The 25,536-nt window shown below is 52.5% G+C and overlaps 1 protein-coding gene across 1 annotated transcript in view; it reads left to right on the top strand.

Moving 5' to 3' along the window:
- Positions 1-25,536, top strand: part of LOC144246546 (uncharacterized) — a 972,872-nt gene continuing 947,336 nt past the window's right edge. Inside the window, exons 1-2 of the mRNA XM_077784457.1 lie at positions 1-95; positions 22,096-22,617. Coding sequence (XP_077640583.1) covers positions 1-95; positions 22,096-22,617 — 617 coding nt within the window. The remainder of the gene's footprint in view (positions 96-22,095; positions 22,618-25,536) is intronic.

Genomic DNA, 25,536 nt, shown 5'->3' on the forward strand with positions numbered 1-25,536 from the left:
ATGACGGGAGCTGTAGTCCCGGAAGTGGCTCGGACGCGGCGTTTGCGATTCGGGAAGACCTCGGGGACACTTTTGCATCCGAGCCGCGACTTGAGGTGCTCGGGGGCTCTGGAGCACTCGGGGGAGCTTGGAGAGATATAACCGGGTTCCTTAGGGCGCAGGGCACGGCAGGAATTTTAGGCGCAGCACTGTGTTCTGAGGGGCTCTGAGGCCGCGGGGGATGAGAGGAGAGGAATTCCCAGAAGTGGCTGTACCGGGCACCTGTGGGGCTGGGAGCACTCAGGGGATCCGAGGACGCTTTTGGGGGGTCCCGAATGGGTGCTGGGGGGGACTTGGGGATCCCGGAGGGTCTGGGGGACACTGATGGGACAGATGGGGGCGGTACCGGGGTCCTGTGGAGCGCGGGGCATGACGGGCGTTGTAGTCCCGGCCCCCATGGGGCTCTACTGGGCCGCGGGGCATGACGGGAGTTGTAGGCAAAAGAAAAGATGTCGCTGACTTCAGGCACCGCCCCCAAAGCCATGATCCCTGGCGCTGATTGGTTGGGGGCAGTGATGATGGGCGGGAGTCTCCGCCAATGGGAGGCGGCGGGGGCGGGAACTGCCCACTCCTAGTACAGACCCAGTGCCCCTCCAGTCCCTCCCAGCACAGCCCAGTTCATCCCAATACACCTGAGTTCATTCCCAGGCCCTCCCAGTTCCTCCCAATGTCATCCACAATATGCCCCAGTGTTGCCCAGTCTTCCCCACAATGTCCCTGGTTTGTCCCAGTTTCACTCCGAGTTTCACTCCCAGTATGTCCCAGTGTGTCCCAGTGTACCCCCATAGTCCATCCCAGCCCACCAAGATTCCCCCTCAGTGTTCCTCATGTTCCCAGGCTGTCCCAGTGCCCCACAGGATCACTCCCAGTATGTCCCAGTGTCTCCCACAGCATTCCCAGTGTTCCCCAGTATGTCCCAGTCCTCCCCAGTGTTTCCAAGGACAGTTTAATTTCTCAGGGCTGCCGTGGCAGCCAAACCCAGCAGTGGGGTCAGTGCAGTGCCCATGGCCACAGCCCCTTGCAGTGCCCAGTGCAGCTGGGGCTGATGATCCACCCTCACAGCTGGCCCAGGGCCAGGCTGGAGTGGTTTTGGTGGCACCTTGGGCTGGCACACACCTGAGGAGGGTGTCTGTTTTCATGGGGAAACTCAGGGGTTTTAGATTGCTTCAAACATAGAAAAAGGGAAAGCCCCTCTTAGGCTGGGTGCAGCCAGCTCTGCAGGCACAGCAGGTCCCAGGTGAGTGAGGACAGACAGGATGGGCTGGGGCAATGTGGAGCAAGGTTGTCCACGCTGGGCCAGAGCTCAGGGCACAGCTTCTCTGAGCAGGCCAGAGCTCCTGAGGGGAGACCCTGGCTCAATATCAATCACAGAATGCTGCAATCACCTCTGATCTAAAGAGAAATGTAATAAAATACACCCTTTAAAACAGGAATGTGTATTTCTTACAAGCACTTTGAAATCTTTCTCCACAACTGGAATAGGAAAACTTTAATGACCCTCTCAGGGCTTTGGAGTTGTTTACATCAGACTCAGTCCCTGAGAGTGTCTTCAAAAAACTTCTCAAGGAGTCAAAGTTAAATTAAAACTCCAAAGTTTCTTGAAGTTTTAATGGGTCCCACTGAGGACACGACTTAGAAAGTGTCCCCAGGTTCCAGTCAGAGCAGAACACTGAAGGTAGTGATGACAGCTGGGGACAAGCAAGGGAAAGGTGTCTCTGGTGCTGAGCAAACCTGGATGTGTTTCAGGAATGCAAAGGGCCCAGGCCTGAGCCCCAGCCCCTGGCAAGGCAGATCCTGTCCCTCCCTCATTGCTCAGGGCTCTTCCCGGGATGGGCACTGGCATGTGGGGATGTGCAGTGCCAAGGGCAGGACCATGGGGAGGCCCCTGCCAGGCTGCTGAGCAGGGACAAGGAGGCACTGAGGCCCCAGGGCTGCAAGGGTCACTTGTCCTCTCGTGGCCTCAGGCCCAGGGCCAGCAGCCATGGCCAAAGGGCTGCACAGGTTGGCTCTGTCAGGGCCTTGCAGCTGCTGCACATCCCTGAGCCCTCTGCAGCCCAGGCTGTCCCACGGTGTCCCTGCCCTGCGCCTCTGTCCCTGCAGGCTGTCGTCACCCCCGGCTGCCCCACCTCGCTGGCCCTTCCTTTGCTGGCAGCTCTGCCTCCTGCTGCCCCTGCCTGGCCACACAAAGACTTGGGCTGATACCCAAAGGGTTAATTCCATTTTTACCATTCCTGGGAACTTTTAACACAGGAACAAGTTGTGCAGGAGCTGCTTTTCCAGCAAGGACAGTTGGAAGTGTAGAAGACATCTGGCTCAAGAATGCAGTGATAGAAAAAGCAAGGACTGAACCTGGGAACTTGGGGTGGGTTTTATGGCAATGGGTAAATTGTAATACACATTTAGTGACTGTGTATAAGCAACACACTGGTAGAGTTACGTGTCCACATAAGGGTAGGAGTTATTCCTCGCTAGACCTCAGGCCTGAATAAATGATCCCCTCTTAAATAGCAAATTAGTGTTAAGGAGTCTTGTTCTGATATTTCAGAGATTTGGTGGCCATGGGGCCTCACAGAACCCAGGAGTCAGCTGTGACTCTGTGCAAACTCCTGGAACAAAGGGTCCATGGTGACACAGCGAAACCCCATGGAGCCAAAATCCATTTTGGCACACTGGGGCCACATTGAACCAATGGTCCATTGTGACACCACGGATCCAAGGAGACCATTGTGACCCTGAGAAACCTCTTGGAACCAAGGGGCCATTCTGACACAGCAAGGCCTCGTGGAACCACAGGTCCATTGTGACACTGCAAGGTCACACGAAACCAAGGTGGCCATGGAACCAAGGTTCTGCCATGGAACCTCATGGAACAAAGGGACCATGGTGACACTGTGGAACCAGGGAGACTGTTTTTGTCAGTAGGAAAGCTCATGGAACCCCAAGTCCATTGTGACACAGCGAGGCCTCATGGAACCAAGGGACCATTGTTAAACTGTGTGGCCTCATGGAACCATGAGCCATTGTGACACAGCGTGGCACCTCATGGAGCCAAGAGTCCATTGTGACACTGTGGGGCCCTGTGGAACCAGGGGGAGCACAGTGACTTTGTGGGGCCTCATGGAACAATGGAGACTGTTCTGACGCTTTGGGATTCACTGGAACCAAGGGGCCATGAGAGCATGGCAGGGCCTCATGGAACCAAGGGGACTACAGTGAAAACTGCGGGTCTCCTTGGGATGAAGGGTCCAATGGAACCATTGTGTCACCATGGTGTCACTCTGGGGCATCCTGGAACCAAAGGTCCATTGTGACCAAGCAGGGTCTCATGGAACCATGGAGACCATTCCTACATTTTGAGGCCTTGTGAAACCAAAGGGCCTCTGTGGCACTTCAGAGCCTCGTGGAGCCAAGGGGACCATCGTGACACTGTGGGGCTCAGTGAAACCAATGGTCTGTTGTCACACTGCCAGGCCTTAGGTGTGGGTGCTCTGCTTGTTTTTTCTACCTGTGTCCTGGTCAGGATTTTAGGTGCCTGAGACGATAATTCGTGTTCAGACTCAGGTGCTTCTTGTTTCTTATCAGTGTTGCAGCCTCACAACTGTGAGTTCTGCAGTCTTTCATTAGCAAGTCACAAAATGGCCAAATAATTTCTTGTTACAAGGTCTTTAAAAACTATCCAACCAAGAAATGACACCTATATTATTTTCCCTTTTGACCCAATAACTGATCCCTCGAAGTCAGCAATGCGGACTTTTCTGTCCAATCACAAAATATCACCCAAAGCCATAAAGAATAATGTAAGAAGGTAAATAAGAAGAATGTGTCTCCACCCTAAAACCTCCATCTTGCTTCATATTTATTACTATGTTCTGAAACCCCAAACTCTAATTTTTCCGCCCTGTGGTAGTATACACCTCTAACCAACTATGCACCCGTAACCCCAGTGCTATTAATCAATTTTGGAAGCCTTCTCCACAGCCTCAGGTCAAATGCACTGTTCTCTTGCAAGTCTGTGCCTTTCAGCACAGCAAGTTTAACATTCTCAGCATCCAGGGTTCCAACACTCATGGAATCATGGACACTCCTGTGACACTAAAGGTCTCACTGAACCATTGTGACACCACAAGGCCCCATTGAACCGAGGGGCCATTGTGACACTATGGAGTGTTGGCAGGCCAAGGGGCAGCTGTCACACTGAGTGGCACCATGGAACCAAGGAGCTGCAGGGCCCATGGAACTAAGGATTCATGGAACAGTGTGGGACCCCACGGAACCAAAGGTCCATTGTGACATTGTGGGGCCTATTGGAATCCTGGAGGCCATTCTGACACTTTGAGGCCTCGTTGAATCAAGGGGCTCTGCAGGGCCCCATGGAGCCAAGGAGACCCTTCTGACACTGTGAGTGCCCATGGAACCAAGGGTCCATTGTGACCCTGTGGCACCAAGGAGACCCCTGTGACCCTGCAAGGCCTCATGGAAGCAAGGGACCATTGTGACACTATGGAGCCCCATGGAAACAAGAGGCCGGCGTGACACATCTGGGCCTCATGGAACCAAGGATCCAATATGACACCACCAGTGTGACACTGCAGGGCCCCATGGAAACAAGGGGCCAGTGTGACACTGCAGGGCCCCATGGATCCAAGGGAACAGGTCACGGGTCTGGTTGGCTTGGCCTGACTGGTCCAACTGACCTTGGCATATCGAGGGTTTCTTCTCATGTACCCCTGAAACAGAGCCCTGGGGCTCTGGGCTTTCCTTCCAATGGAAAAGAACTGCCCTTCTCCTTCATACATCCATGGCCAAAATGGAATTCCCCCTCCAAAATTCCCACTATTCAGGGGTTGCTCCTAAACAAAAGCTGCTATTACCAACAAGTGTGTTTGACCTTTTCTTCCTGAGAGCTGGCTCTCACCTGCCTTCAAACACTGAGGCTCTGTGCTTTTCTGCCTGTGGAAAAGAACCATCCCTCCTGCACAGGCAACCATGGCCATAATGGGTATTTTTCCTCCAAAATTCCCTACATGCAAGGGTTTCTCCCAGACAAAACCTGCCAGGACAGACTGCCCAGGCTTGTCTTGGCCTCTGGTGGTCTCCCTATTCTGCCCTGCAACACTGGGGCTCTGCCCTTTCCTTCCTATAAAAAACAACCATCCTTCATCCTTCATCCATCTCCTTCTTTCAGCCAGGTGTCCATGGCCAAAATTTGGATTCCACCTCCAGAAGCCCTATAGTCAAAGATTGCTCCTACACAAAAGCTGCCATTACAGACAGGTCTGGCTGGCCTTGGCATCCTTAGGTGGGCTCTCACCTGCCTTCCAAACACAGGGGATCCATGCTTCCCTTCCTATGGAAAAGAACTGGCCTTCTCCTCCAGTTACAAATGGCTGAAATTGGGATTCTACAGTCACAATTCCAAATATCCAAGGGTTGGTCACAGACAAACCTGCCAGGACAGACAGGTCTGCCTGGCCTTGGCCTCTGGTGACTGCAGAGTTCATCAGATCCTGAAACCCAGGGGCTCTGTGGTTTCCTTTCTGTGAGACCATTGTGACACTGTGGGGCCTTGTGGAACCCAAGGGCCATTGTCACTCTGCGGGGCCTCATGGAAGGAAGGGGCCACACTTCAGAAGCAAGCAGAACATTGGGACACTGCAGAGCTCCATGAAACCAAGGGAACAGGGAACAGGTCTGGCTGGCTTGGCCTCCCAGGGGCCACCTGACAGGTCCAGCTGATCTTGGAATATTGAGGGCCGCCTCTCATCAGCCCCTGGAGAACTGGGGCTCTGTGCTTTCCTTCCTATGGAAAAGAACCATCCATCTTTCCAGGTGCCCATGGCCAAAATGGATACTCCTCCTGAAAACTTTCATATATGCAAGAGTAATCCCACCCAAAATCTGCCAGGACAGACAGCTCTGGCTGGCCTTGGCCTCTGGTGGTCACATCTCATCTCAAGAAAGCCCTTGAAAGCCTTTGAAAGCATTTGAACAGGTTTGGCTGCTGGAACATCAATGAGTCTCTCATTCTCTGAAAAACGCAGATGCTCTTCTGATCCTATGTATATTTTTTTCTCATTGTGCATTATGTGTGAAATATAATTTTCAGCTAAAAAATATTATTCTTATCACTCTCACAGTGTTATCTGACACTAAATACCTCATCTACATATAGATCCAGGTCACCCGTATAAGCAAACCCAAGGAAGAGTCCACCAGGAATTATATGTCCCTGCTCCCATCTGTCACATCTCCTCTGGAGCTGGAGGTGCAGCCCCAGCACTTGGGAGGGCTCAGGGGGCCACAGGCTCAGCTCCCACACAGAGAACTTGTGGACCTTGGATGATCTTCCTGCCCCTGCCCGCTCAGCCAGGCTGAGATGGACACTGATGGTTTCTGTGCCAGGCTCTCCCAGCCCAGCCCAGCTCCCTGCCAGCTCTGCCAGCTGCCCTGAGCTCTGGGCAGCACCAAGGGCCTCTCCCCAGCACAGCCCAGCCGGCTCTGGCCCCACAGCTCTGCTCAGCCCAGGCTGCTCTGGGCACTGCCCCACGGCCTCAGCCCCTGCCAAGGGCACAGCAGCAGCTGCAGCTCAGCCAGGACTCAGCCCCACCATGGGGGAAGGGGCTTGGCCAAGACCAAAGGAGCTCCCTGGCTGCCCTGCTCCCCTCTGCCTGAGGTGCTGAGAGCTCTGCAGCCCCTCCTGCCATCCCATCTGCCCAGGCCAGCACAAGAGCCCCGGCCCTGGGGCCCTCCAGAGCTGCTCCTGCTCCAGGCCCAGGGCCCATCCCAGAGCTGGGGCAGCCACAGAGCTGTGCCCATTTCTGCTCATTGCTGCTGTGATGGGGATGCATCCTCAGCCACTTGGAGGTTCCTGATGAATTTTCCTCTTCTTTCTTGAGCTCTTCAGTTCAGGAATTCACTAAAAAAATTTCAAAACCATTTGTTCAAAACACACAAAGAAGATAAACTGCTGAGAATATCTTATATTTTCATTTCTTCTGTGGTTATATAGACAGATTTTGGAAGTGTCTTCAAAGTGAATATACTGTATTAAAAACAATGCAGAGAGGACTGTTTTGTCCTGTTTTCTTTTCCTGTTTATAGATTGATATCAGCAATGTCCAATTGATATTGATCCCCAGCACCTTCTAATGCAGTCTGAACAGATATGAAAATCAAGACTTTTCATGGCTGACAATCAATATTTTGTCCCCACCCCCTCCTCACCATTTCCCTCATTCAACCCCTGGCACTTCTATAGATCAGTAATGATGTGGCCAGCAGGAGCAGGGCAGTGATTCTTCCCCTGTGCTCAGCACTGGTTGTGCAGCACCTTGAGTGGTGTGTCCAGTTTGGGCCCCTGATTTAGGAGGAACATGGAGGGCTGGAGTGTGTCCAGAGAAGTTCAACAAGGCTGGTGAGGGATCTGGAGCACAAATCCTGTGAGGAGTGGCTGAGGGAGTTTGGATTGTTTATCCTGGAGAAGAGGAGGCTCAGGGGAGACCTCATCACTCTCTGCAACTCCCTGACAGGAGGATGGATCCAGGTGCGGGTCAGGCTCTTTTCCCAGGGAGCAGTGACAGGTCAGAGGACACAGCCTTCAGCTGTACCAGGGGATGTTTCGGCTGGACATCAGGAAATATTCTTCACGCAAAGGGTGACTGGGCATTGGAATGAACTGCCCAGCGAGGTGGGTGAGTCACTGTCCCTAGAAGTGTTTCAGGAAAGACTGGATGTGGCACTCAGTGCCATGGTCTGGGTGACAAGGTGGTGTTGGGTCCCAGGTTGGGCTTGATGCTCTCCAAGGCCTTTTCCAGCCTGGTTGATTCTCTGATGATTGTGACACTGCAGGGCCCTGGGGAAGCAAGGGGACATTGTGACACTGCGGGGCCTGGTGGCACTAAGAGGACCATGGTGACACTGTGTACGACATGGCACCACAGAGCCACGGGGCCACTGTGACACTGTGGGGCTGAATGGAAGCAAGGAGTGCATTGTGACAGTCTGGGTCCTGGTGGGACCACAGAGGCCATCGTGACCCTGAAGGGCCTTGTGGAATCAAGAGGCCATTGTGCCACTGTGGAACAAAGGAGACCCTTGGGAGAGCCTGGGGACAATGGAATCAAGGGGCCATTGCTCCATTGCAAGGACTCTGGGAACTGAGGGAACAGTTGTGATGCTGTGGTGTCCCATGAAACCAAGGGTCCTGGGTGACACTGCAGGATCTTGTGTCACCAGGGCTCAGTTGTGACACTGCAGCACCAAGGAATTCCTTGAGGCACTCTGAGGCCTCATGGAACCAAGACGCCACTGTGACCCTGCAGGGCCTTGTGGAACCATGCAGAGCTTTGTGACAGAGCAGGACCTCGTGTCATCATGGGACCATGGTGACATTGGTGGGCCCCATGGAACTGAGTGCTGCCCCTCAGGAACTCATGGAATGAAGGTAACATGTTTGACACCGTGGTGACCCTTGGGACCAAGAGGCCATTGTGACACTCTGGGACCAAGGAGAGCATTGCTGCCTGCCAGACCTCATGGAACCAAGGATCCCCTGTGACACTGCAGGGCCTTGGGGACCACAATGACATTGTGACACTGCAGGGCCCAAGGATCCAAGGGACTTTGTGACACCAAGGGGTCCCATGGAACCAAAGGGACATTGTGACACTGGGAGGCCTCATGGAATCATGGAGACCATTGGGACACTCTGGGGACTCATGGAACTCTGGTGACACCAAGTTGTCTGGGAGTGTTGGTCTGCTGGAGGGTGGGAGGGCTCTGCAGAGGAACCTGGACAGGCTGGATCCAGGCCCCAAATCCAACAAGGTGAGGTTTAACAAGTCCAAGTGCCGGGTCCTGCACTTTGGCCACAACAACGCCAGCAGCGCTACAGGCTGGGGACAGAGGGGCTGGACAGCAGCCAGGCAGAAAGGGACCTGCAGGGACTGATGGACAGCAGGCTGGACATGAGCCAGCAGAGTGCCCAGGTGGCCAAGAAGGCCAATGGCTCCTGGCCTGGATCAGGAATGGTGTGGCCAGCAGGAGCAGGGCAGTGATTCTTCCCCTGCGCATAGCACTAGTTGGGCAGCACCTCGAGTGCTGTGTCCAGTTCTGGGCCCCAAATTTAGGAAGGACATGGAGGGGCTGGAGCATGTCCAGAGAAGAGCAACAAGCCGGTGATGCATCTGGAATACAAGTCCTGTGAGGAGAGGCTGATGTTGATCCTGGAGAAGAGGAAGCTCAGGGGAGAAAAGACGGTGTCAGGGCACAGCTTGGATGTGATGATCTCCAAGGTCTTTTCCAACTTTGCTGGTGCTGGGATTCTCTGAAACCACCCTTGGAGCAGTTGCAGGAGGAGCCCTGGGCCTCCTCTTCAGAAGCTACAGCAGCCCAGGTCCCTCAGCTTCTCCTCACAGCCCCAAAGCCCATCCTGTCAGTCCTGCACAGCCTCTGCAGCTCCTCCTCACTGCCCAGAACAGGGAGCCCCACAGCCAGACACAGCAGCCCAGATGTGCCCCCCTGGCCTGGGGTGCCTCTGGCAAGGGAGCAGCACCAGGCACTGCAGGAGCCTGCAGACAATTCCTGCAGCACTTGTGGGATGATCCTGCTCCCCAAGGGATGTTCCCATGGTGCCAAGTCAGGAACTGCAATGGGGAGTGGGGCCAGAGAGGAAAAGGCAAACAGGGATGGGCTGTGGGCAGGGGAGGGAACAGGGGTGGACAACAGGAAGAAATTGTATCAGGAAGAAGAAAGAAAGCAAAGGTGAAGCTAAGGAAATGCTCAGGGCAGTTTGGGGGTGGCTGCCAGGCAGCCCTAGCTCTGAGCAGTAGCATCTGCAGTGGGACAGGAAACTCCCAGCTGATGGGAACAAACTTTCTGGCTGACTGCAGAGGCCAGGACAAAGCTGAGTGGTTTCCCTGGCGTCCCCCAGCCCTTCCTGGCCCCAGGGGCTGATGGCATTTGTGCTGCCTCAGGTTCATGTCCCCACAGCACCAGCATGGGGGTGCTCCCGCCTGCTGTGTGCAATGCAAACAGGGGCTGCTGAGCCAGATCTGCTGTGTCTGTGCCTGCAAGGATGCGGCACCTCTGTGAGCTGGGGGAGAGGCCAGGGCTGCAGAGGGGGGATGTTGTTGGCAGCTCCATGAGGACGCTCTGGGACGCTGCCCTGGGCTGTGCAGCACTGGGGATGGATCAGTTCCTGCTCTGCTGCTCCTTCCCGTCTCCCCCAGGGCCCTTGCAGAGCACCAGCCATGCTGTTTGCCCCCAGCCTGCCCACGGCCAGCCTGGGGCTGCTCACGGGGGTTTTCTGTGCTGAGCATTGGCCTGGCCGTGTTCTTGAGAGAGCCTGGGCAAGGAGCCTGGAGCCCCCAGGCCCTGGCCTGAGGCGTCAGCGCTGCCCCAGCAGTGCCCATGGCCTGTCCCTGCTGCAGCCCCGGCACTGCCACCCCCAGGACTGTGCCCGGCCCCGAGAGCACTCAGGCCCTGCAGCAACACCAGGGCCACCAGGGCAGCGGGGCAGGGCCACGGGAGCAGCACTGGCAGCACCAAGTGCTGCTGCTCCTGGGCACAGCTGCTGTGCCAGCACTGATCTGCCCCAGCTCTGCACACAGACATTGCTGCTGCAGCTCCAGAGAAGGCAACAAAAGGGCATCTCTGCAGAAAACTGTGCTGGGACATCCTTGAGTTCCTTTAAATCCACCATGAGCACAGACCCGCATTGACAGTCTGTGGCCACAAGGAAGGTGGGGAGAAACAAAATGAGAAATGGCACAAATAATGGCCTTTCTTTCTCGACAATGTGAAAAAATTTAAACAAAGAAAAAAAACCACAAAAATAAACCAACTAGAAGTAAAAAAAAAATACTTTTATTACAAGTGATTTGCAGAAATTGGCCAGCTGTTTAATGTTTCTGAAAGCATCCAGTCATCAGCCTCCTCACTGCAGCCTTGAGCTCCTTGTTCCTCAGGCTGTAGATGAGGGGGTTCAGGGTTGGCGGCACCACCGAGTACAGAACTGACAGGGCCAGATCCAGGGATGGGGAGGAGATGGAGGGGGGCTTCAGGTGAGCAAATATAATAGTACCGGCAAATAGGGAGACCACGGCCAGGTGAGGGAGGCAGTTGGAAAAGGCTTTGTGCCGTCCCTGCTCAGAGGGGATCCTCAGCACAGCCCTGAAGATCTGCACATAGGAGAAAACAATGAACACAAAACAACCAAGTGCCAAACAGGCACTAACAGCAAGAAACCCAAGTTCCCTGAGATTTGACTGTGAGCAGGAGAGCTTGAGAATTTCTGGGATTTCACAGAAGAACTGGCCAAGGGCATTGCCATGGCACAGGGGCAGGGAAAATGTATTTGTCATGTGCAGCAGAGCATTGAGAAAGGCACTGGCCCAGGCAGCTGCTGCCATGTGGGCACAAGCTCTGCTGCTCAGGAGGGTCCCGTAGTGCAGGGGTTTGCAGATGGACACGTAGCGGTCATAGCACATGATGGTCAGGAGGAAATACTCTGCTGAGACGGAGAACATAAAGAAAAAGAGCTGTGCAGCACATCCTGAGTGGGAGATGGTGCTGGTGTCCCAGAGGGAATTGTGCATGGCTTTGGGGACAGTGGTGCAGATGGAGCCCAGGTCGCTGAGGGCCAGGTTGAGCAGGAAGAAGAACATGGGCGTGTGCAGGTGGTGGCCGCAGGCTACGGCGCTGATGATGAGGCCATTGCCCAGGAGGGCAGCCAGGGAGATGCCCAGGAAGAGGCAGAAGTGCAGGAGCTGCAGCTGCCGCGTGTCTGCCAGTGCCAGCAGGAGGAAGTGGCTGATGGAGCTGCTGTTGGACATTTGCTGTGGCTGCACATGGGCACCTGTTCATGGAGAAAGGACAGTGAAGTGTTAAAGTAGATATCTCTAAGTAAAATCAAAGACATTTCACATACACCTCTTTTTTCTGTGACACACACGGACATATTTTTGCGTTCAAGCGTTCTGCAGATTACTTTTTAAGCTCCCACCATGTCTCTTCTTGTGTTCTTGGGTATCAGAAAACTGTAGCATTTCTCCTTCCTCCAGGGAGAACAAAGCAATTTCTGTGAGGCAAAGTGATAAGTGGAGACTGAGGGGAGATGGTCTGTCCTTCTGACGCGTTCAAATTTCTCTAGGCTTTAACCGCTCTCAGTTAGAGGATGATAACCTTCCCACGCTTCCCCTAAAATGTCACCAGGTACGGCTGAGGGCAGATGGATCCACCAAAGTCCAGATCCACCATTTGGAGCCAAGGACTCACGTTGCTCATTTCACCAACCCAGCAGCATTTTCAGTGTCACAACACCTCTGCCTTTCCCTATCAACCTTATGCCTCAAAGATGCTCGAGGACAGGTTTGCATCCTGCATTGAAGCTCCCAGCTTGGACTGAAATTTCAGGGACACTTCCAAGTGTCCTTCTGATGGCACTGGATGAAGGGAGGTGCAGCTCCTTCCCTGGCTGCACTGCCAGCATTGCCCAGAGCCGGGCACTGGGGACAGCTGTGTCACCCTGAGCCAGCTGTGCCCCCTGCCAGAGCCCCCAGTGCCGGGCAGCTGCTCCCAGCCCTGTGCTCTGCAGAGGGAACTGGGCCCGGGGCTGCAGAGCTGCCCCACGGCTCTGCTGCAGCTCTGCCTGCACAGGAGGGGCTGCACGCCTTGGAGCCCCGGCCCTGAGGGCAGAGGCTTGGCTGGGGCACAGGAGGGAGGGGGCTTGTGCAGAGGGAGGGGCTGCACTGGAGGGGATCCTCTGGACATCTCTAAACCCTCCCTTGCCACAGCATTTCTGGGTTTTGTTTTCTCTCCTTCCCTGATCTTCTCTCTGCTTCCTGGAGATTTTCCTCCTGCAGGTGTTTCCCTGTGCCTGATCTCTCCCTGCCAGAATTCCTGCATCCCAAATGTCTGTGCACTCTCCATGGCCTGACAGAACCCTGCCAGTTTGCAGGGCACTGGCTGGGGGCAGGCTCTGTTTGCAGCTTGGAGAAAGGACAGCTCAGACTGAGCCTGATGACTCCAGCAAAGGTGATGCTGCTGCTGTCCATGGACAGAGTGGCTGAAAGCACATTAGGGATCTCCTGTGACCCTATTGATAACTAAAAGTAACAGTTCAGATACGTCAGGTGCTTTTCAAAATTCAAAACACCATTAATATTTATCACCCATGCCTGCTACTCTGCAATAATAGGAAACGGAATACAAATTTTTAGAAAATTTCCACATTTTTATCAAAATCCTTGACTTGGGAATATTCTATGACTGATTGGAACCCTCTCAACACGTCAGAGCTTCATGAGCATTTCACCTCCCCTGCACCAGAAACACTCAGAGTTGTACTCACAGGGTCTGTGGGCATTGGCATGCTCCAGCTTTAGGAGATCTCTCCAGGAGCTGCAGCTGCATTGTCCTGCAGCCAGAGGTTCCTGTGCAAAGGGCTGGCAGTGATTCTGCCCCAGGCACTTCTCAGCCCCTTCCCAGCCCTGACTGATTGAAGCTCTCTGTGCCTCTGTGCTGTGCCTGGGCTGGCTGCAGGCAGTGCCCCAGCCCTGCTGGTCTGGGAGAAGAGCTGCTCAGCAAGAGAAATGTGCTTTTGAAGCTCTGCTTGGTTACCAGGATCACCCTCTGTGCCAGGAGCCCGGCCCAGCTCAGCAGCACAGACACAGCACAAGGACTTTAATGACCCTCTGGGGCTTTGTGCTCAGGCCCTGAACATCAGGCCCTGAGAGGGAGCTGCAGAAACCTCTCCAGAACTCCAAGTCAGAATCCAACTCCAAAGTTTCTTGGACTTTTAATGGGTCCCACTGAGGGACACGACTCAGAAAGTGTCCCCAGGCCCCAGGCAGAGCAGAGAACTGGAGGCACTGATGCCAGGTGGGGACAAAGAGAAGCCAAGTCTTGGTGCCCTGGGGCACAGCAGGGTCTGTGCCACCAAGGGCTGTGAGGAGACACCTTGTCCTGAGGCCCTGGGGCCTCCTGGCACAGCCCCAGCCAGGCTGGGCACTGTCAGCCCCTGGTCCTGCCTTCAGCATCCCCCCGGCCCACATCCCAGTGGCCTCAAGGATCTGCTGGAAGGAGTCCCTGGGGAGCCTTGGTCAGGAATGGCCCTGGGGGCTCCTTCATGCTCCCAGGGACTGCAGGTTTTTCAAAGGACTTTGGCTTTTGCTTTTGCCTTGGAGTCTCTGAGAGCTTTGTGCAATCATGGCCTCCAATTATCTGCTGTAATTAGTCCCTGGAGAGGCTTTGTCAGTCACAGCACTCAGTGGGGTGCAATGATGCTTCAAGGTACTTCAGTTCTTTTAAGGAACTTGGTGTTTCCCTTTTGATACAGACTTTATGAGATACTGCAGTCAGAACCTCAAATTATCTATTTTAATTAGTCCCTTGAGTGCTTTGCATTGACACTCAGTGGGGCTCATTAATACTTTGAGCAACTCAGCTTTTGTAATTTACTTTGGATTTGTGTTTCCATACTAAGAGGTTTTTGTGCCATTTTGAGTCTCTCAGAGGTTTTTGTGCCATCCTGGCCTCCAGTTCTCTCCTCCAAGGAATCTATGTGTAGCCTGTATTGGGGATGGACTCAGTAGGACCCATCAATGCCTAGAGAAACTTTGGGATTTTCTTCTGTCTTTGACTCCTGGACAGGTTTGTGCAATCTCCTCTCAGGACCTCAGGTTCCAGGGCTCAGCTCCAAATGAACCACAGCGCTTATTAGGATCAAAAAAAGTCCTGACAAACAACAGCTCTGCCTTGATTTCCCTCTGGTCTGGGGCAGTTCATAATGAAGTTTCTGTAGTTGTTTTGGTTCACCGATTTGAGATTTCCTGGCCAATGCATCAATTAGTGTGGTGGGTTCAGTATTAGCTAATTACCAGTGCACTCACTAGAATATACTTACTCATTTCCTGCTGTGAGATAGGATTAGGAGAAAGGCAAAGTAGGCTCAAAACTTTAAAAGGGTATAAATAAAATTGTATTAACAATAACTAAATGAAAGAGTAATAAGAATCGGAACAAAACTTTCAGAACACTTCCTCTCTCCATACAATCTGAAAATGTAGAGACAAAACCTAAAATTTTAGTCAGATTTCCACCACTAGAATAGTCTTTCTTCAGTTCACTTAGGGAGAGAAGTGCTTCTTGTTAGAGTTATGGAGACTTCTCCACAAGAAAACAGTTATCTCATGGCTTTTCACTTCCACAAAGAGCAGCTGCCCAGAAAAATCTGTAATTGTCAGGTGCCTCACATTTTTTCACAGCTTTTCCCACAGCTGTGTTTATAGGCCTTATAAACTCATGGGGTATTAGTTTCAAGATGAGCTGTTTAAGAGCAAAGGTTCTCTTCATCTCTTTCTGAAATCATCTTCATCTCTGGGAACAGAGATCTTCTTCTCTCCCTGAAGGCACAGGGTCTCATCACTCCTTTTCAAACTGCTTTTGGGATCACAGTTACTGCAACATTTCCTTACTTTAGCATGGAGGCCTTTGCTGAATAAATAATTTCCCCATATTTTCAATGCCTTATAGGGAAAAAGAGAGTCTGATGTATCAATGACATCCTTCTCCACAGCTTTTCCAGAGGATTCCAGCCCCAAGATCAAGGCATCTCCTCATCCCTCCCATCAGGGACTCAACTTCCCCTTCCCTGCCCTCGGTGTGTCCATGCTGCTCCTCTGTGCGCCTGCCCTGTGTCCTTTTCTCTCACGGGAGGGAGGATGGCAGCACTGGCAGAGTCAGTATCTCCCGGGGCTGCAGATGGTTCCGTGAGCCCGGCCGGGCTCGGTGCTTGCGGCCGGAGCTGTTTTGCCATGGAGGTTTCTGCAGCGGCTGCGCTGGGGCTGTGTCAGGCTGGGCCGCGCTGGGGCAGGGCCAGGATCTCAGTAGCCAGGCCAGACCTGACCTGTCTGTCCTTGCTACTTTTGTCTGGGAGCAATCCTTGGATATATGGAATTTGGGATGCCAAATTCTAATTTTGGCCATGGTCCCTGGACATGAAGGCCGGTTCTTTACCACAGGAATGAAAGAACATTATGCCAATGTTTTCTGGGGGGATGAGAGGTGACAACCAGAGGCCAACCAGAGCTGCCAGATTTTTTTCTGAGAGATATCCTTACATATAGGAATTTTTTAGGTAGAATATCAATTTTGGGAATGAGCATCTGAAAAGATGGACAGTTCTTTTCCATAGCAAGGAAAGCACAGAGCCCCATTGCTCCAGGAGCTGATGAGAAGCAGCCCTTGGCATTCCAACATCAGCCAGACTTGTCAGGTGGCCCCTGGCAGTCCAAGCCAGCCAGACCTGTTCCATGTTTTTCTATTCCATGGGGCCCCACAGTGTCCCAATGGTCCCTAGCTTCCAGGAGGCCTTGAGGTGTCACAATGCCCCCTTGGTGACACCAGGCCCTGAAGGGTCGGAATGGTCTCCATGGTTCCATCAGGCCCCACAGAGTCGTAATGGTCTCTGGGTCCATGAAGCCCCACGGTGTCACCATGGCCCCTTGGTTCCATGGGCCCAACAGTGCCACAATGATCCCCTTGGTTCCACAACTTCCCACAGTGTCACACCGGCCCCTTGGTTCCATGAGGATCTGCAGGGTCACACAGGTTTGTGGCATTTGTCCTTGCTGCCCCTCACATCCCCCTGCCCCACAAACAGCCCCGAGCCACTCGTGAGGGACAGGCCCTGCTGTGCCAGGCTGGGCTCAGGGCTTGGCCTTTCTGCTTCCCCCAGCCAGCCCAGGCCTTGCTCAGCATTGCAGTTCCCTGCTCTGAGCCTTGGGCTCCCTGCAATCCTGGCCTCAAGGATCTGCTCTCACCAGTCCCTGGGAGCCTTTGGCAGTCCCTGCCCTCAGTGGGGTCCAGTGATGCTCCAAGGGACTTGGATTTTGCTTCTGACTCCTTGAGCAGCTTCTTCAGCCTTCTCTCAGTGCCTGAGGGTCCTGGACTGAGTCCCAAATCCATGTTGGGGATAATCAAAATACGGAAAGGCCTCAGGGGCACTTTGTCTTCATTCAATGGTCTGCAAATCTCCAGGGCTTGTGCAGCTGATTTGAGTCAGTTTGGAGTTCTTGTAAGGAGGAGGATTTCCAAGTGCACCTCATGACATTTTTTCTTTAATCAAGTGAGTATTCTTAGTTTCCAGTTCAGAGAAGAGCTGATAGAAGCATTCCCCAGGTGATCTTAATGCTCAGTGTCTCATTAGGAGGTCTGGGCATGTAGAAGAATGAACCCCCTGAGGGCTCACCCTGTTTGGACAAGCTGCTCCTCACCCCCAGCCTCACCATGTCTGACATCGCCCACCTGGCACTGACATCCCTGTGCCCTGCAGCAGAACCTTGTCCCTGAGCTCTGCAGCTCCATGTCCCAGCCCATTGCACCGTGTCCCACCTGCTCTCCTCAGGGCTCTGCCTGCACACAGGCCCAGGAGAAGTTTTCCTCTTGGGAAAAAAAGAATGGAAAAGCCTGAGCAGATTTCCTACACAACAAACCCCACTCAGGAGCCACCTGCTCAGTACAGGCTGCCTGGAGTGGTGTCACCTTTCTACAAGGGACAGTGTGACCAGAAATGATCTCTGGAAGCAGAATTCTCTGAGTCTCCCAGCTGGATCCATGTTGCAGGTGGAAGCTGCTGGTGCCAGCCTCACCTTTAACTTGTCTTTGGAATGCAAACAGATGTTCCCAAGTGTTTTAAGCGGGATTTGCTCAATGTTTTTATAAATCTTTTGTGTTCCCCATGGAATGAAGGGGACATTTTGGCACTGAGGGGGTGACGTGGAAGCAAGGAGTCAATTGTGACCCTGGGGTCCCATGGAACCAAGGAGCCATGGTGGCACAGCAGGGCCACGTGGATCCAGTGGTCCATTGTGACACTGTGAATCCAAGGAGACCATGGAGACACCCCCAGAACCTCATGGAACCAAGGGGTCTATGGTGACCCAGCAGGGCTGCATGGAGCCAATGTTCCATGGTGGCACTGCCCATCCAAGGAGGCCATTTGAACACTGCAGAAGCTCATGGAGCGAGGTGGCCATTGTGACACTGAAGAACTTCATGACACCAAATATCCATGGGGACACAGCAGGGCATCATGGAACCCAGGAAGCACTATTGGCAGTACTGAAACTCATGGAACCAGGGGCTGTTGCGGCACTGCAGAACCAACACAGCTGCTGCACCTTGTCCCCTGTCCTGCAGAGCTCCTTGGGAGGCACGGCAGGAGCAGCACTCTCGGAGCCTGGGAATGCCCCTCTGGGATCCCTGGCACACACTCCCAGGGCCTGGAATTCCAGTTCCCAGCCAGGAAAAGATGTTCCTGCCCTTGAAGGCAAAGCTCTTATGAAAGAGCCAAAAGCCAAGTGCAGCAAGATCTTACAGTGAGATTTCACTGCCAGCCTTCACATTTTCACCTGTGGTTGCTATAGCTCATGGATTGGGAATTAAATCAAGGCAGGGACTGTGGTGAGAGCTGCCCTGGGTCAAGGGAGCCAATGAGAGAGAAACAGAGCAGGCAAAGGAAGGCAGGAGAGAAAGGAGTGTTTTGGTTTGGAAGGAGAGGTGTCTGCTAAGGATGGCAAGAGCCTCCCCTGAAATGTAAAAATGTAGACCCTTTCTTTCAGAATTGGTATAAATTTGAAATTAAGGGGGGCTCTCAGATAAAAATATGGGAGCAGGAATCACAATTTTTTTTTTAATAGGGAAGAAAATTAAAATATGAACAATGCAGTGAACCAAAACAACACTGACAGAGTCAGAATACAACCTGACACCCTGCTGGACAGGATGTTGGCCACAGTCTAATTGGAATTGGGGCTGCAGTCCTCCTGCAGTGTCAGGTGTGGTTCTGTTGGAGAAGTGATCCTGTAGGAATGGGAATCTTCTTCTGAAGAGGAAGGAGCAGCTGTTCCTATGGGAAAATCCAGCCCAGAAAAAGCTGTGTTGGTGGGCCAGAATCTCAAGACTAGATGCAGGTAGGAATGCTTGGCTCCTCCCTCTGGGCGGAGCATCTCACAATGGGATTTTACAGTTCTTATCAGTCATGCAGTGACATTCAATAGCCCATTATCAGCAGATGTCTCCCCTGAGGGAGGATGGATTGTGGAAGAGATAAGGAAAAAATGCCCACTTAACACAGGACAACTGCCATACAGATGGCAAAAAGAACACATCTTGCTTTTCAGTCTGGGACAGGAGGACACAAACAAAATCAGCTGAGAAGGCGGCACTCTGAAAAACAAACAAGAACTGACAGAAAAGGAATGGGACAGAAATCAATAATTCTGATAGTTTTATTTACTATCAGAATGAATCACACCCACCCAGCCTCACACAATCCTTACCGCACAACCTCAAATTTGGATCTCACTTCTCCTTCCAACCCCATCTCACCCTGGAGTCTGAGGAATCAAGTAATTTTGGCACTGGACTGAGGTGGGAACCAGACATTTTGAGGTGTGATTGAGTCATTTTGGGGTGACAGACAAATCCACCTTGACTTTTAGAGCGCAAAATTATGGAGAATACTACCAGATAGCCCCCAAGAACCAACAGATCCTCCAGAATATGTTCCCAAACAGTAAATTCCACCTCAAATACCTCTTAAATGGTGGGACTTTTGACATCTCTGGTCAATACTCTTTTTAGTCATTTTTCAGGTGTTTTTAAGTGATAAAGACAAATCAGAAGAAAATTAGGGCCAAACCAAAATCAGAGACCCCTTGAGCAACCTCTGGGCACCGGACAAAACAAACTCAACAGAAATCAAAGTTAACCCTCCATAAAATGCCTTGAGGAAGATTTGCTCTTCCCACAAGTCACTTGTGATGAAAACGCAAACAAATCCCAAACATTAATAGACCAACAACAGAAACAATTCTCTGGCAATTCCAAATTTCATCAGTTCCAACACAGCTCCAAGTCAGATGCTGGCAGGTTCCAAAAAAAAAAAAAACCATGGAAATTTGGCCCAATACAGATTTTTAAAAGGAAGGGAAAGGTCTCTGTAGCTATCACAAAGGTGACAGGGAGCAAGAAAATAATGCTTCTCCCCCCAAACCCATGAATTCAGGAGTTATTTGGGAATTTAGCTACTTGAGCTGGGCTTCTTGTAGGACTTTTGATAGCCTTGTGTTCCTCGCTTTGGGGTGAATGATCCTTGTCAGTCTTGCTGGTATCATTTGGTCCCTTTCCTCCAGTGATTTTAACAGACTTTTCAAAGAAGGAAAACAAAATATTTTCTTTACACTGGCCACCCACAAGAGCCATTTTCCTCATAAGTTCTCCCAAAAGTCACTCAAAGGAAGCTGCATCCAAGTTTCCAAGAGTTCCTGCAGAAAGAGCCACAAACTCCTCAGAGGAGAGAACCATGCTGTTGTCAATGGCACTTGGGGTCAGACAACAGTGCCCTGAAATCACTGTGCAAAATAATGTTGCAATCTGGATAATAAAATTGTTAGAGAGATGACTCTGCCCCAATTAAGGTGCTAACGAGACTAAATCCAAAGTGGATTTTATTGAACAGTAAATGTGAGGTAGAGAGAGATGGAAAGAAAAAGAGGAGAGAGCAAGGGAGTGACAGGGACAGAGATCTCCCTAGAAGCGGGGCAAGTGTGACATTGTCCCCTGTGTGCGTGGCCTTCCCAGAGTGGGGGTTTTACACCTGAGCCGGTTTGGGTAAGGGGGGTGGTGTTCACCCCCCACCCCGAGCAGGGATTGACTCACTGTTTCCGGTTACAGTGTCAGATGTAACCAAAAGTGTTTTCAGTCACCATCTCCATAAACTGTTATCAACAGGTGGGGCAGTGTTCTTTATCTCTTCCATGGCTCAGCCCTGATAACGCCCTGCAGGGGCCATCTTCTGTTAATGGGCCATTGAGTGTCACTGCAGCACTGATAAAATTACATCATCCCATTGTGGGATGCTCCGCCCAGGGGGAGGAACCAAGCATTCCTGCCTGGATATAATGTCACCCTTGCAACACCACGACCACCTTGCCTACTGGATTCCCAGAGGACAAGAGCTCCATAACCACCACTGGACCTTCAGAGGAAGACCAGGATCACGGCTTTGACAGAATCAAGTTTATCACTCCAGCCGGACTGCAGCCACCATTTCATCAGACAGCTACCACCACCCTGAACAACGGGGTGTCAGGTTATATCCTGACTCTGTCAGATTAAGCCAGTGTTTCTGTATCATTGTTTGGATCTTAATTTTCTTACTCAATTGTCATTCTGGCTTAAAAGTCTCCCCCTGGTTTGCCTTCAAACCAGTACAAAACTCACTGTGCTCATCCCTTGTTTCCTTCCAAAACAGGATTTCCCATACCCAAACGTTTTCCAGATGGACGAGAAGGTTGCGAGGAAGAGGAAGATGCCCTGGGACACTGAGGCAGGTGAGGAGGAAGTCAGTGCCCCTTTCCCCCTCTCTCCTGCTCCATCTCCCAACCCAGCACAGCCCCCGGCTGCAGGACAGCCCCGCTGCCGATGCCCTCCTGTCGGGGATTCTCTGGGGGGATCTCCTTGTCCTTCCCTGTGGCATGGAGGCTAATCCCATCCTCTCCTTTTCCTTCCTCCCCCAGAGCAGGAGCTGAGGATGGAAACCAGGAAAGACAAATCCCTGCAGCAGAACCTCATGGAAGAGGCCATTTTGAGCAACTCCACAGCGCAAGAATCCAACAGGGAGGAAAATCCCTGGAGATCTCACAGGAGGAGGGGCTGCAAGCCCAGCCCAGGATGCTCTGAGGAGGAAAGACCCACTCTGGGCCAGGAAGGTGGGCAGAGCTTCAGCCAGAGCTCAGAGCTGGTGGTCCCTGAGCAGCTTCCTGATGGGGAGAAGCCCTACAAGTGTTTGGAGTGTGGGAAGAGCTTCAGCCAGAGCAAAAATCTGAAACGACACCAGATGATCCACACAGGGCAATGGGCCTATGAGTGTGGGAAGGGCTTCAGCTGCAACTCCCACCTTGTCAGGCACTTACACATCCACACTGGGGAGAGGCCCTACAAGTGTGGGGAGTGTGGGAAGGGATTCAGTTCCAACTCTCACCTTGTCAGCCACCAATGCATCCACACTGGGGAGAGGCCCTACGAGTGTGGGGAATGTGGGAAGGGCTTCAGATGGAGCTCCGACCTCATCATCCACCAACGCATCCACACTGGGGAAAGGCCCTACGAGTGTCCCAAGTGTTGTAAGAGTTTTCAGACCAGCTCCAATCTCCTTGTACACCAGCACATTCACACGGATGAGAGGCCCTTCCGCTGCCCTTACTGCAGGAAGGGCTTCAAGCGGAACTCCCACCTCATCAGGCACCACCGGATCCACACCGGGGACAGGCCCTACATATGTCCCACTTGTGGGAAGAGGTTTCAGAGCAGCTCAAATCTCCTCCTGCATGAGCGGATTCACACTGAGGAGAGACGCTTCCTCTGCCCCGACTGTGGCAAGGGCTTCAAGCAAAACTCCAGTCTTGTCAGCCACCAACGCATCCACACTGGGGAGAGGCCCTACGGGTGTCCCCAGTGTGGGAAGAGCTTCACCCAAAGCTCTCACTTGACCAAACACCAACGGAGACACCAGTAAGGGAAGTCCTGAAAATTCCCCAGCTGCAGGAAGAGCTTTGTGCACTGCTCCAGCTTCATCCACCATTGGAGAACCATGTTGGGAAGAGCCCTGGTGATCCATGTTCCCTGTGATCCATGCTGGGAAGACACCTGTCCCTTTTCCTGCCCCTACCAATGACCTGATGTGGGATTGAAGGACATGAGGGTCTGGCCATGGCCCTGTCACTACATTCACTCCCACCTCAGGTCATTGCCAGGGGCAGGAAAGGGACTCTCTCTCTGTCTCTCCCTGAGGAGACGGGTGTCCTTTCCATGCAGGAGGAAACATGTGGCCAGGAAGATACAATTGATGGTGATGTGGTTTTCTCTGTAAAAAGTTTTTCTTATCCCTTCTGTTGTCAATATTTTTTCTGTTTCTGTTTGTTCCTCATCTCGTTGCTGTTCCCAGTAAATTGTTCTTATCCTAGCCTGGGATCTTTCCCTTTTTTTCCTTTAATGGATGGTGGGAGGGCAACGAGCACCAGCAGGGTTTTAGTGAGAACAGGAAATTGGGGAATCCCATTCCTGTGCCCCGGCCTCTGGAAACTGAGCATCCCAGCTGGTGCCAGCCCTGGTGGCCATGGCAGCAGCCTTGGGAGCGGGTCCCTGGCTGGGGCTGAGGGAACCTCTTCACTCTGGTGCCCAGGGACACGAGTGGAGGGAGCGGCTGCAGCTGAGTCAAGGCAGGCTGAGGTTGGATCCCAGGAAAAGGTTTTTGCCCAGAGGCTGCTGGGGCACTGCCCAGTCTCCCCAGGGAAGGGTCACAGCTCCAGGGCTTTCTGAGCTCCAGCAGCGTTTGGACAGTGCTGCCAGGCCCAGGCTGGCAGTGTTGGGGTGTCCTGTGCAGGGCCAGCAGTTGGACTTGAGGATCCTGATGGGTCCCTCCCAGCTCAGCCAATTCTGTGGTTCTGGATCCATGACTCTGAGGATGGGAGTGCCAATTTTTGCCATGGCAAGGGGCTCCAGGCCTGAGCTGGTGTCCATGGCAACCACCCCTGGCATGGGGTCTCCATGGAGCTGCCCAGGGCCTGACCACAGCAACAGGGGCTGGGGATGGTTGCCATGGAAACTGACCATAGCAACAGGGGCTGGGGATGGTTGCCATGGGAACTGACCATAGCAACAGGTTTTCCTGGTGATGGTTGCCTGCTTAGGATGAGATTTGTCACTGGACCTCAGAGGGGTTCCATGGGGACTTTCCAATAGTCTCCAGGCAGTTCAAGAGCTGGAATGTCGCACACAGAGACAGGGGCTCCATGGAGCCCTCCCAAGGGTTTCTGGGGATGGCAAAGAGCCGTGTGGTCAGAGGCAGTCACAGCCATGCCATGGTGACATCCCAGGGCACCTTGGGCTGCAAAGGCACCGATCTGTCACTATCACTCACGGGGGCTCCACAGTGACATTCCAGGAGTCCCCAGGCTGCCAAAGAGCCGGGATGTCACACACACTCCTGTCATGTGCAGAGTGGGATCTTCAGGCAAAAGCTTTATTTCATTATTGGAGAAACTCCTGCTGAGTCATGAGATGGAAAAATGACACCCAACAGCCACCATGGATCCTCAAACCCCTGCAGGGCCCCCAGACTTCTACAATTCCTTCTAAGAGAGGAGACTGGGAGTGACTGGATGCAATCCCGGCCCCAGAATTTGTCAAAGGTTTATGTATAAATGATTGGACAGGTAGAATTGAACAATCTGTCAATGCAATTTGTCCCACAGGATTACTAATGGAATATCAGATATATTTATATAAATACAATCTGATAATGACTAGACAGTAAGCTCTTAACCAGAGTTATTTACTCCACAGTCCAGAATCTATAACAATTATAGGATATTCTGCTCTAGGAAGCAATTTTGAAGTCAGCAGGGCCTTGCTGGAGTGGTTTGAGCCCATTGCAGGCAGAGCCTCTGCTCCAGCAGGAACTGCCTTTCCTGTGCCAGGAGCAGGGCAGGTCCCGCTGCAGGAACAGCCCCAGGCCAGCCCCAGCACAGGGAAGGCCTCGGGCACAAGGGCAGAGTGCCGTGCTGGGAGCTGTGCCAGGGACAGCCCGAGGCACCAAAGGCACCTTGGCAGCAGCAGCTGCTTGCAGGGCATGGCCAGAAGCCTCCTTTGCAACCCGGCCTGGTGGCCAGCGCTGCAGAGCTGCTGCCTCAGGGCTCATTTCTGGCTGGGCTCTGAAAAGCCACTTCTGCTCCAGGACCCTGACTGGGAAGCCATTGGCCCAGCACCTTGGGGACAAGATATTAATGACAAAACTCTTCATGCCAGCAGATGTTGGAAGGTGCCACGGGAGACAAGACTCATGATATCATGATCATCAAGTCTCAGTTTATTGTAACAGATTACACAGTTTATATATGTTCGTTAATTAGCTCATACATATTGCAAAAGCCGAGCTCATGATTGGTTGCTATGTGACTTGTACTATTATCTTAAAAGTAACTTTGTGAATGATACTTGCCTGTCCAGCTGGCCTTGCAGTTAGAACAGCTTAGTACCCCTTTGTTCTTCTCTATCTATTTCTACATACCAAGCAGTTTCAATATCTTCCTTTCTGCACACCATCTGCTCTTCAGGGTCATGCGAACCTTGCAGCAGTCACGTAGCCCTCCCTACTTGGATTAATTTTACAGCATCATGTCCCCTGTTGTACAACCATTCTTCTGCCAAGCTCTCTTCATCTCCCCCGTTTTCTTTTTGTACAAGAAGATGTGCATTCAGCATTTTTTGCAAAAGCTGCTGCATCAAGCCTTGCAAGCAAGTAAACACACAGGGCAAAACAAGCAAAAGTATTATAATTAGGCTTAGAACTATTATGCTGTATTTGATAATGTCTCTTAGCCATGGTCCGATCCCCAATCCCTTCGTCCAGCCTTCTAGACCCAATCCGTC

This window comes from Lonchura striata, chromosome 6, assembly GCF_046129695.1.
Source record: "Lonchura striata isolate bLonStr1 chromosome 6, bLonStr1.mat, whole genome shotgun sequence".
Taxonomy (NCBI): Eukaryota; Metazoa; Chordata; class Aves; order Passeriformes; family Estrildidae; genus Lonchura; species Lonchura striata.